The 12777-nt window shown below is 43.1% G+C and overlaps 1 protein-coding gene across 1 annotated transcript in view; it reads left to right on the top strand.

Annotated features, from left to right (window-relative positions):
* antxr1d (ANTXR cell adhesion molecule 1d) overlaps positions 1-11796 on the top strand; it is a 29802-nt gene extending 18006 nt beyond the window's left edge. Inside the window, exons 12-18 of the mRNA XM_033612747.2 lie at positions 2869-2947; positions 3225-3320; positions 3415-3453; positions 3567-3665; positions 3742-3906; positions 5080-5160; positions 10635-11796. Of these exons, the coding sequence (XP_033468638.2) occupies positions 2869-2947; positions 3225-3320; positions 3415-3453; positions 3567-3665; positions 3742-3906; positions 5080-5160; positions 10635-10934 (859 nt within the window). The 3' untranslated portion in view covers positions 10935-11796. The remainder of the gene's footprint in view (positions 1-2868; positions 2948-3224; positions 3321-3414; positions 3454-3566; positions 3666-3741; positions 3907-5079; positions 5161-10634) is intronic.
* The last annotated feature ends 981 nt before the right edge of the window (positions 11797-12777 follow it).

The following is a 12777-nucleotide window of genomic DNA, read 5'->3' as shown; positions in this document are numbered from 1 at the left end:
CACAAGCAGCACATAGATACTGATGCATTTTCCATTACTCAGTAGTGGTTGGTGCACCAGAGAGGTTAGGTGGAGCTAATACAACAGACTTGCTCTTCAACTCACTCGTGTGTGAAGTGGCAAACAGTTTTTTTCCAGTCAGGCAATGAAATTCAAATAATAGCGGTGCAAATTCAGAGGAAAAGACAGGTGACACTGTTTGGATTTTTGAGAAGTAAGATCCAATAACACACTTGCAATTACTGCTTGTCACCATAGGTGCCGCCAAAGAGAACAAAGTGGAGATCTTCAAGGTTGTAACTTTAAGTTTTTATAATTCTTCTTTATTACAAAAAACATGGTACATAAGATACATTATCAAAAAATAAAAATAACAACACAGACTTACTAAAATAACAGCACCATTGTGACAACACAGTTAAAACCTTGACAAAAAGAAATTCTCAGCTCAAGGTCCACTTACTTGAGTCTTGTTAAGCTTTCAGCTCCGTCTCATGGCCTTTCTCAGTGGATCACGTGCTAGGATTGTTTTTTGTCAAACTGCTTTTTTTCAAGATCCGAGTTCAAGCCTGATATCACACCATCTGTCCGAGGCAGTCATTAAGTGAGCAGTAAATAGTAAAAGTAAACTAAACAAAAAAAAAGTCATGATATTTGTATATAACATAATACAGAGAGACAAAATACTTATAAGATTTTCACATTTTATTCGCTGACATACAATCAGGCAAACATCAAGAAGTAGACAGATTATACCAATAGTATATGGATCGCCTACTTGTATAGATTGCGAAGTACATTTTTCACAGTTTCATAGACCCTGACTTAATTGGTAATGAAAACAATCACTAGCTGCAGCCCTGTAACACCACCCTTTCATGTCAGATCACATTATAGGTAAACTGCTTCCTGTTTTGCAGTTGTAAAGTCTATACATGAGGGACTTAGGGAGTCCAGCTCCCAGCGTCACCTCTTCACCCAAACCCCAAAGACCCTCACCTCACCTCCTGATCCACCCAAGCCTTGTCGTATATGATGAAGTCATTGACGTTGCTGTCATACAAATCTATGTTGACTGGGAACCTTCCGGATGCAGCTCCCCCCCTGCACACACACACACACACACAGGGCAAAGACATATATAGTGGGCAGATTGATGATTGATAGGGGCTGAGATCTATCTGTCAGAGAGGAGCTGATAGCAGCGTGTCCCCTGCCTGCCTGAAAGGAGGGCTGACCATAAAATGGGGTTAGGGGGGGACAGAGAAGGGAGGGAAGAAGTAGAATAAAAGATGAGTGGCACCTGCACCGCCAATTTCCTACTCTGAAGTCAGTGTCAGCATGAGTTATAAGACAAGCTACAGTCATATGGAGAGGACAGAGGAGGGGGCGAGGAGGCGAAAACAGAGTCGGCGATTGAGGAAGTGAAGAGGGGGTCTCAGAAGGGAGGGACAGTGCTGAAGGGATGTAGCACAGGAAGGGCCCTCCTCCTACCATCCCCCACTCTGTTTCCTCTCCTCTGCCCATCTCTCTACCCCTGCAGTGACCTAATCCTTGTCGCCCCCTCCTCAGATCTAAACCCAGAGCTCAATGCCCCCCTTGTCTCTACCCCCCCCCCCCCCCCCCCCCCCCAAACCATAAGAACAGCACAAGAAGCCTTTCTCTATTCTTCAAACCTATAGCTACAGTCCAGCTGTCTGCATTTCAGCCCTCAAATGCCTATTTGGCTAAGATGTCTTGTTTTTGGCCATATGTCTTAAAGGGACAGTTCACCCCAAAATCAAAAATACATATTTTTACTCATACTTGTAGTGCGAGTTTGTTTGTTGCTAGATTGTTTTGGTGTGAGTTCCCAAGTGCTGGAAATATCGGCCGTAGAGATGTCTGCCTTCCATAGAATATAATGGAACTAGATGGCACTCGGCTTGTGGTGCTCAAAGCGCCAAAAAATACATCTGAAAAACTCAACAGCAATGTCTCTTTCCAGAAATCATGAACCACTCAAGATAATCTACAGATCTTGTTGTGAGCTGTTTCATGTAAGAACTATTTTCTTTTTTACCAACTTTTTCACCACGCAGAAGGAAGTGTGCATTTACTCGCGCCCTTCTTGTCTGAGCTGTGACATTACCTAGCTCAGTGGTGCTAGGTGAGCTAGCAGTAGATGCATGCTTCCCATTTTTTGGCGCTTTGAGCACCACAAGCTGAGTGCCATTAAGTTCTGTTACATTCAAGAAAAGGCAGACATCTCTACAGCCGATATCTCCAACAATCAACAACTCACACCGAAACAAGACGAAGATATGTATTTTTGATTTTGAGGTGAACTGTCCCTTTAAGAGCTCTATGAATAACTTGTCAACGAAATATTCTGCTGTCCTTTTTGCTGTCTCACTGTTGTTCAATCTTTGTTTTCATCACCCTCACTATCCTGCCATCTACCCCACCAAAAACTAAACATTTTCACCCGTGTCCTGTCCCTGCCCTGCCCTATCTTTGTGCAGCTCCAGCTGCAGATATCAGCACTGAATCCTGCAGAAAAAGAAGTCATTTAGCTGTCTGTGGTTTCCACATTAGAGGCCTGGGTCTGATCCAAACAGAAGAGATTCCTTCTGTGGGTGGAGAACTCCCTGACCTCTTTAAAGACTTTGGCTTTGTGTCTACGTCAGCATGTTTTTGCGCTTATAAAGCAGCGAGTTTGGACAAAATAGATGGAGGAATGTGTTTGACACCTCGGGGCAAGCTTTTACAGTAGCCGCAACAAGACCGCAAATGTGTGCACGCAAGCAGATGAGCACTTGAGCGTGTGATGTGTGTTGCATTTCTGTGTCGGAAGATCAAACCAGTCACGAGTTTGTGTTATTGCAGGGTGATCTACCTGCAGGTGAGCATGAATGAGGGCCTCTCCTACATCACCAGCTCCGTTCACATCACTACTACTGAATGTGTAAGTACATCCTGTTCAGAAAGTCTGCACTATCACAACACATGATGATATTTCCCTCTGGCATGCTGCCTTATTTGAATAAACTTTCTTTCAACCTTCTTATTTTCTCCTGGTCCTCCAGTCTTCTTCTTCTCTCCTTCCTCTCTGAGGTCTCCTCTGTTGTGTCTGTCATCAGAGGAGACTGTGAGTACTTCCGCTTTTCATTTTCACCTTTTTCTCATTTGTTATCTTGTAGTTCAGTTTAACCTGAATTCCATCATTCTGTGTTTTTGTGCAGTTCGACGGCACCATCGTGCTAATATCGTTGCTGGTGGTGTTCCTGCTGTTGGCTCTGCTGCTGATGTGGTGGTTCTGGCCTCTCTGCTGCACTTTGGTAAGTTTGAACTTCAGACTTAAGTGTGTCAGTGTGTGGTCATCTGTTGAGTATATCTTTAGTTCCCTCATTACTTTTCTTTTTCAACTTTAAGGTGATCAAGGAACCTCCACCACCTCCTCCTCCAGAGCCAGTAAGACTTGTTTTTTCTCTCATAATGATTGTATTGATAGTATTGATGTTAATACTGATGGTAGTATGTTTGGGAGAATTTGGGCAGTGTCATGTATTGACTTTCACTCTAAGGAATCAGATGATGAGGATGGGATGCCAAAGAAGAGGTGGCCCACAGTGGATGCATCCTACTACGGAGGAAGAGGAGTGGGTGGCATTAAACGCATGGAGGTTTGTATCGACACATACACACACGCATGCATTTCCAACGCTCAAAAGAATATACATTTTAATGAGGCTTTTTTAGGTGCGATGGGGGGAGAAGGGGTCCACTGAGGAAGGTGCGAAACTGGACAAACCTAAAAATGCAGTTGTAAAGATGCCAGAACAGGAATTTGAACCATATGAGCCCAAGCCTCGAAAACCACCACGCCGCCCCCCACAGCAGAGGAGGTGGTACACACCTATTAAGGTAAGTCTTTAATGCATAACCTAAAGCTAAATGTATGTTTAAAGTGGGCCTATTATGCTCATTTCTATGTTCATACTTGTATTTTGGGTTTCTACTAGAACATGTTTACATGTTTTAACGTTCAGAAAGCTCTTAATTTTCCTCATACTGTCTGTGCTGGAACACCTGTATTCACCCTCTGTCTGAGATGCTCCATTTGAGCACCTGTCTCTTCTTGTCTTAATGCCCCCCTCCTGAAAAGACCAAGTCTGCTCTAGTTGGTCAGCGTTTTCAGGTTTTCTGTATCTCAGTATCTCTGCATCAAGCCCCCAGGAACAGCGCCAAGCTTTGAAGCCAATTATACATAGTGGCCAAACTGTGGAATTACAACTTTTGCATAGACTTAAATTGTTTAAGAGACATCTTTAAATGAGTGAGTACATTTCTTTGAGCGTCACAACCCCCCAAAAATGACTTGTTTCACTATCAGAATTTGATTTATTTGGTCTGCTAACAATTTAAAAGTCTAGAAGAGCTGCACAATTATGTAATTTTATCCCCACTGATAAAAGAAGAGGGCTAAACCAAAAGTTGGCCGCTCAGCTGGCGAAAGTCACTTGCGCACTTGCTCCTTGGGCCCAATGATGTGGAAGATCTGGGTAATCTTGTACCAGGAAGGTTGAACTTTTTTGGCCACTGAGCAAGTTTTATAGGAATGAACAGGGCCCCGCCTCCAACACTACATCCAGTTCTCTTTACACATCCATGCGGTGCACCGTCATTGCAGGTGGGGAACGACTGTAATGGAGCGGCATGTTACCATCAAAAATCTTCTAAGTAGCAGGAATATGATCCGAAATCATGGAGAAATAACATCGACATCCAAGATTACATGTTTCCTTGATGTTAGCATATAGCTACATGTAGCAGTGTAAGCTACATAATGTAAACACTTGAAGTACTGTGCCTGGACAGATGACTATATAAGGAAATCCATCATGATTTAACATCAGCTTGTCTTGAAAACAGAAAAAAAACTTTGGATACAGAGTATTCAGAATGGTCTGAGGCCTGAGGTTTTTGCTCACCTAGACTACTTTTACATATGTTGTCTACCTCGTTATTTGAAACTTTGGCCACATTTAATACCAACATCCCTGTGAAATCATTTGTTTTTCTTTCTGCGTCCTCCAGGGGAAGCTAGATGCTCTGTGGGCTCTGTTCAGGAGAGGCTACGACCAGGTATCGCTGATGAGACCACAGCCGGGAGAGGAGGTGAGCCTGACACTCAGCTGCAGTCACATTTCATTTTAATTTTGACCTAAAACATGACTAGAAAATCTGATGTACCACAAACAGACGAGATGACTAACTATAATTTGGTAATTATATGTAATTTGGGGGGACTGCCATGTGGCTAACAACCACCAAAGAGCTTTTAATGAGTTGGTTGATGGTACAGAAGATTTCAGTGTGTTTACCATCTGTGTGTGTGGACAATTGAGCATCTGCATTCTGTCTGTCACATTGCATAAAGACAACACGTGTCAGCGAGCAACATGTATAATCTCCAACACAGCAGCTCAGTACTGATTCTCTACATGCACACTGACACACACACACAGCGGTGAATGAGTTATTGATACAGCTCTCTTCGTCAAAGCTGCCATTGTTCATGCACAAGGAGCACTGTGCTCTTCTGTACCCAAGAATTCCCTTTGACTCCCGGAAAATGACTGGGTTTCTATCATGTTTCCAAATAGCATGTTCCACACTCTGTACTTTGAGGTGATAATTATAGTAAAATAAAGTGTCATACTGAGTTTTATTGCGGCTGTGTTTGCTATATTACCGGCTACTGCAGCCAAGTCCTAAATCATGACATCACTGTGGGGTGGCCGAGTGTGCGACAGCGGCAGAACAAGAGAGAGCAGAGCGGCCTCTCTTATCTAACCTTGACCCTGTGTATGGCATCCCATAACCCCACTGACATGTTTTCATCATCATACTGGTTGTCATGGAGAAACAGCTGCTCCGTTGTAAATGGTTTCATTGTCGCCTCTTGTAGCCGAGGCCATATCGCTGTAAAATTTATTGATTTGTTCTTTGAATGGCATGATTCATCTTTACTATGTAACAGTGTCAGTGTGTGTGTACTGTATCTGGAGTCTATAAAAGTGCTCATCATCATTGCTTTTATCCCGTCTTTCCATTTTGGATTTTTTCTTTTTTACTTTTATCGGAGCAGAACAATTAATCTCTGTCAGGGCAGAAGTTTCTGGAGTCTTTGTCAGCTGCTTTCTGTGGGACCGTGGTTCAACAATGACCCCCACAACTCCCTTCACGAGTCATTAACTGAGGAAAATGAAACACTACTTCTCACATGGAAAAAAATGAGGGGGGATAAAATCCACTGTTGTTGCAAGGGTGATAGTTGTTCAGAATTGGTGCTAACAGCCATATCACACATAAAAGACGACAATGGTTTCTCATGTTGACAAAAGCCAGATCTAAATACCTCACAGTGTCAAACATCTGCAAAAGCAAGAAACTATAGCAGGGTGACAAACAGCAGAGTGGTAGTGCAAAAAAAGCCCAACAAGGTGGCTAAAAGCACAGCGATAACTAGCGTGGATCAGACTTCTTGACTCAGATTGTTAACCAGCAGCTCAGGAGGAGCTCATCCTGCTTTCTCCCCACATTACTCCTACATCACTGCCTCTGCAAACGGCCATCAGCGGGGCTGCCAGTTTCTGCCACGCTCCCCGTTTGCGTCTGATCTCTCCCTACCGTGTGTGTGTGCGTGCATGTGTGTGTCACTGTAACGTGTGTGTCAGCTCTCCCGAGTGAGCGTCACACAAACAGATGGGGAGTTGAAAGGCCACGAGCCATATTGTGACAGAAGAGGTTCCCTTCTTTTGTCCCCAGAGCTGACGGCTCTGATGGCCCCGTCACACAGCACAGACCAGACCAGAGGGCGGCCACCATCCCTCCATCCTCACAATGCAGACGGCACAAATGAGCACAGCAGCACTTCCCCTCCCTCACCCTCTTCCCTCTTTATCCCCATCACCTCACTTAAAGGATCAGTTCACCCAAATTACAAAAACAAACACAATATTTTGGTATCTATCCATGGAGATAGTTTTAGTTTAACTGAGGTTGTGTCTCAAATTACAGTGAAAGTGAATGGAATTCTGTCTGTGGTGCTCAAAGCATTGATCATTTTGTTGACAAAACAATCTCATAGCAAGGTCAACTTACTCACTTTTTCTGGAGCTTTAAAGGTCCAGTGTGTAGGATTTAGGGAGGTATATTGGCAGAAATTACATGTAAAGAAGAGGCATGTATATTCACCTTAAAAAAAAGGATCACTGTGTTTTCGTCACCTTAGAATGAGCCGTTTATATCTACATAGGGAGGAGGTCATTTTTCTACAGTAACCCAGAACAGACAAACCAAACACTGGCTCTAGATAGGGCCATTTGTGTTTTTGTATTTTCCCATGGGCCACCATAGTTAGCAGCCCTTCTACGACAAAAGTGTACGAAAAATATTTCTTCTTTTTTTTTCGTGAAACTGCTTTATTCAGTGTTTTTGCTGGTTTAAATCACCACATTTATTTGTTTTAGAGAGGAGGAGAACCTGAAGAGACGCGGGATGCACAATATTGGATTTTTTGGTCGATATCTGATATGCTGATTCGGCCAATAACCAGTAACGGTATCGATATATCCACTTTTTCCCTTACCTAATTTTAGAGATAATCAAGTGTGGAATTAACATCATATTATGATGGAGACATGAAATAGAATGCTATTAAATGTATGTAATATTAATCAGAAATTAGAAAAGCACGTTGGCTGATTCTGACATTTAAATTCAAAACTGATTTTGGCCAATAGCGATGATGTATCAACATTATCAGCGTGTTGGCTGATTCCAATAGTCCATTTTTAAGCCAGTATCGGCTGATACTGATGTTGGGCCAATATTATCATGCATCCCAACTGCGGAAAATTTGGCTCCTGGTAAAAACCTCCTGAACGATGAACAATGAGGGTAATCTAAAGCCCCTCTCCCACTGCACAAAAAACCACTAACACCCATTTTTATCTGGCTTTTTAATGTAATGGGAATGATTTTAATCAGCATTCATACCCAGGTCAAATGACTCTGTAGTCACCAGGAGTATTTATCGCCTCTGGCTCCGATGGGCACACAACACCCAGGTAAATGTACTATTTTAGCCCCTTAACTGGCAAGATGCAATGACGTGCCATCACAAAACACTATCCGTCTTTGCCCAAGCAGCGCTCAAACATAAAAAAAAGTGAAAGATAAAAAGTAACCACCATTAAGTTTTCTTTCCTCCGTGCTGCCGTCTCATAGTGCCGTCTACTGTTTACCTGTTTTCTGGCCTGTCTGTGCCATCAAAAAAAAGAAAAGAAAAACCCCACATACACAGAAAGACGTCTGCTGCAGGGCCATCTCTGGTTTACTGGCAATGGGAAAGGAGTCTGTAGCATACTTTTAGCATGTGCATCCGTGTTTTAAAAACCTGTGTGCTTATAATGTCACGGTTTCACTGGTACTCTGAATAATTCGCAGAAAATGCTGTCAACCATTATTTCCTCCAGTATTTCCTCCATAAAAAGTAATTCCAGTGACAACTGTGTCTCATCTCGAACAGTGATTCCAGCCAATAGGCTGACGACACAGAAAATGCATCCAACCAACATGAGTCAGGGGGGCTATATCAGACAAAAAAGATGGGAAGTACTGATCCAAAACCACCGTGCCATTGATTTTGGAAAAACATGTTACCGATGAATTTTGTAAATGTGATTTGTTTAATGCATTAAGCACCACAAATGTAATTTACCTCTAATGTATTGGCATGGTAGAAGACATCTCAGAAACTGACAACTGAAAACCTCAGTGGATAAAAACAAAACTATCTCCATGGCTAGATACCACTACATGTGAGTGATAAAATATGTGTGTTTGTAATTTGGATAAACAAAGCCTTTAATACTCTCCATTTCAGATCTGTTATTGTGACATTATCAAAGTATTCCACGCTTCAGAGCAGCATATGAAGTGTGTTAACTCTTGTGAGCGCACATGAAGCATTTCCCTTATGTGAGTGGAATCGCTGTAATGTCATGCGAGGTGACAAGCAGAGCTGTCAGGTCAGATGTGTGTCTCCACTCTCCCGTCTTTCCCCTGTTTTTCTGTACTATAATGTTGACAAATGGGTGCGCACATCAGTTCCCTCACAAAGTATTTGATTTTTAAGTGTGTGTGTGTGTGTGTGTGTGTGTGTGAGGGAAGTCTTGGGGCTCAGGAGGAGAAACAGAGGCCAGACAGAGGAGTGGTGTGGAGAGGGATGCTGGAGGTGTTTTGGTGGTTTTGTTTTTCTCCTAGAAAGGAGTTGAGGGTTTAAAGTAAACAGTCGCCAACGGGGGAAGTAATGCAGTGGCAGGCGTCACAGCCAAAGGGGCACACAGGGAGACTGACCACCACAGTGACACACTGCTGACCTCTTACACAATCATCTACTTGAAAAGTGGGAAAAAACTCCTCTTTTAGCCAATTTTCTGCAGCAACACCAATCTTACGTTGTTTCGCTGCTCTCTTGCAGCCGGCCCTCTAACCTTTCTCTCCCACTCTTTCTGTTATTCATGAGGCCGAGGTTTCATTCAGGCCATATGTTCTCGTGGAGTCATGCTCACAGTCACACACACACACACACAAACACACTCATATTCATGAGCTTGTGTTCTCATTGTGTCCATATGCTCTCTCTGGTGTTGTGCTGCTGCTCTGCTGCTCACAAACTGGCCTTTTCACTGTGGCCCGGTGACAAGACCGAAGCAGTCACCCCCCAACTGGGCTGGCCCCAGTCAATTACGCACCCCTCATATATACACACACACACACACACACACACACACACACACACACACACACACACACACACACACACACACACACACAATGGCCTCCTCAGTCACAAAGCTACTGCTTCTGGGGTCCTCTTATTGGCCCCTGGGTGACTTTAGGGCCTCTCTGTTTAATAAGGTGTTATAATCAGACCACCAAGGGTCTGTGACACAGAGACCTACTCTCCATCCTTCACACTCTGACTGAGCAAGACAGAGTGTGTGTGTGTGTGTGTGTGTGTGCGTGTCTGCAGGAGGATGCTACGCAGTGAACACAGAGGAAAACTATCAATGAGAACAATAAGAGAAGCGTTCCATTCTCCCCGTCTTGTAAATTATGTTAAATGCAGAGGAGCCTCTGTTAACTATTGTGGGGATATTGAAATGTCCCTTTACATTCCAACAAGTCAAGCACATAAGAGACATAAACCACTTTCTATTCTGCATCGAGAGGCCGAGTCACAGCAGTGGCGCCTCGAGAAGAGGAGGGGAAACGGGGAAAGCTGCAGACTGCAAAAGCGTGTGTGTGTGATAACTTCGTCAGTGCCTGTCTTTGCTAGCATCACAGCTATTGTAGTGCAGGTGTGGACAGAAGACAGAGGCAGCTCTGTGTGCCCTCCGGAGGCCTCTAACACACATGCCTCTGTCAGCAGAGCTGGGCGAAAACTCACACACACCACTTTGGCTGGTGGTTCTAAGAGGCTCATTGATTTTGAACAAAGACTAGCTGCATTTAAATCTATGATCTGCATTGAAATGATGTGTGGTTAACTTTCATCTGCCTGCCTGTGTGTGTTGTAGGGTCGCTGTATCAATTTCCAGCGGGTCAAAGATGGGGAATCCACCCCTAACAACCGGGCTCCTCCTCGCACACATCACTCTCCCATGCCGCCTCCTCCTGCTAGTCCCCCGCCCGCTGAACAGCAACCTCTGGTCTCCAACTCTGTCCCCCGTACGAAGCCTCCGTCGAGAGGGCCTCGCACCACACCACCCTCCCGCTCACCCCCTCCCATGGCCCAACCGCCTCCAGGTCCACCCCCATCTCGTGCACCCCCGGGGCCCCCAGGACCCCCGCCGTCTCGACCCCCACCCAGGCTCTGATCACGAAGAGAGGGCCTCCAATAAACAACTGATACATCCACTCGTTCCATAAAGCACCCCGTCTTTCAATCTTACAAGCCAGGAGCTCTGATTCAAAGCTCTGTGCTTTGTTGCTGGACAGCAAGAAAATATTTATCTGATGTCGAAATCAGCTAGAGTTTCATCAAAGTTAACATTTTTATAGAAAAGAGAAACTATAGAAACAGCAAGCATGTAGTTACTTGATTAAGCCTGTATGTACAGTAGTAGATGTCATGTTGATTTAAGTGGTAAGAGGAAGTGCAATTCTTTCTGGAAATGAGACAAAAATGATTAATGTGCTGTTGAACGTTAGATTGTGACTGTTTGTGTATGAGTGACGATGGTGAATAGTTTGGGTTGGTAGAGTATAATAATGGCAAGTGAGGATGTAGCGAAAGAGGATATCGATGTCGGTTATGTTGGCTTTTAAATGTACGATATTTTAGGTTTCTATAAATGAGACTGATTCATCATTTTACCTTTTCAACCACAGAAACTTTTTCTACATTGTAGCTAAATTTAGTGCAAAAGTTAAGTGATCTTATTGTAACTGCAGGGCAGTTTCTCCATATTTTATTTATTATAACACCAGCCCTGTCTGCATCTGTTTTCTACTTAGCACCAGGTGGGTTTTTTAAGTCTTTGAGGGAGGGATATCAAGGTGGATGTAAAGAAGCATTCTGGCATGCATTTGTGGTTTCATTAGCATCAAATGAGAGATTGTGTTGCAAAGTTGTATCGTCAGGGTTCTCCTGTATACTGCATTTACTGACTGAAATGATCATCTGCATTATTTCTTTATTAACAACCTTTTGTGTCAATAAACAAAATGTTTTTTTTATGTGCTGTCTGGCAGTTATTTCTTTTATAGTTATTAAAAGTGTTAAACTATATTTCAAGAGGACTTTTTTTTTGCAGTCATATTGTGAATCAGCTTACAAACACATTGGGGTGAGTGCAACAGACACCTTAGGACATATTTATTAGGTGATGTGTTTCTCTTTAAGCAACGTTATTTAATTAAACTAATTACACTCAGGGAACTAATAATCTATCCGTGACATTTATGTAGGTAGGCTGCAAAATTAATACCAAATTCTAAGAGTTTTTAATTGCTTTTGGGTCTATTCAAAGTCATATTTCTGCAACAAGATATAAATCTTTGTGACACCTTTTTGTGCAGTAGTCCTGCAGCGTACTTTAGAAAAACAATTTCTAAAAACACATTTTCACCTTGTCATTATGGGTTATTGTGCACCATAAACCAAAAAATAATTAACTCTATACGTGTCCAGAGTGATGACTGAATACTGTCTGAATCCACTTTATATACGTTTAACCGCAGCACTGATGATGTCTGGTCTGAGAATGTCCTGAATCATCTGCTCCCTTCCTCAAAAACGCTGACTGACACTGAGCTCAGACACAAGAGGAGTGCGATTAGGTCAGTCTGGCGCTACATGACTCACTTTGCTGCGATCCATCTGGGGAAATGAATCACAGGAGGGTAATGGTATGTTAACTCATCCTGCAGAACAACAACCTACAGCTCCTCTGTCAATGTCTTCGAGAAGCTGCATTTACTGTCTCATGACAAACTAACTAAAATTATTACAGAAGAAGAAAATATTGTTTTGTTGTACTTAACAGTACACAAACAGCTTTAAATATGTATTTAAATCATCTTAAATGCATCCACGAACACTCCTGTTCACTGTCACCAAGCCAGAAGTCTACAGCGTCCTCAAGTGACAGAATAATGTAGTAACAAAGGCTGATTACTCCTCCCAAATCAGTACAGTAGCCAGGCAATGCTCACATA

This window comes from Epinephelus lanceolatus, chromosome 17 (assembly GCF_041903045.1).
Source record: "Epinephelus lanceolatus isolate andai-2023 chromosome 17, ASM4190304v1, whole genome shotgun sequence".
Taxonomy (NCBI): domain Eukaryota; kingdom Metazoa; phylum Chordata; class Actinopteri; order Perciformes; family Serranidae; genus Epinephelus; species Epinephelus lanceolatus.
The sequence above is the reverse complement of the archived record's forward strand: the minus strand, read 5'-3'. Positions and strand labels throughout refer to the sequence as shown.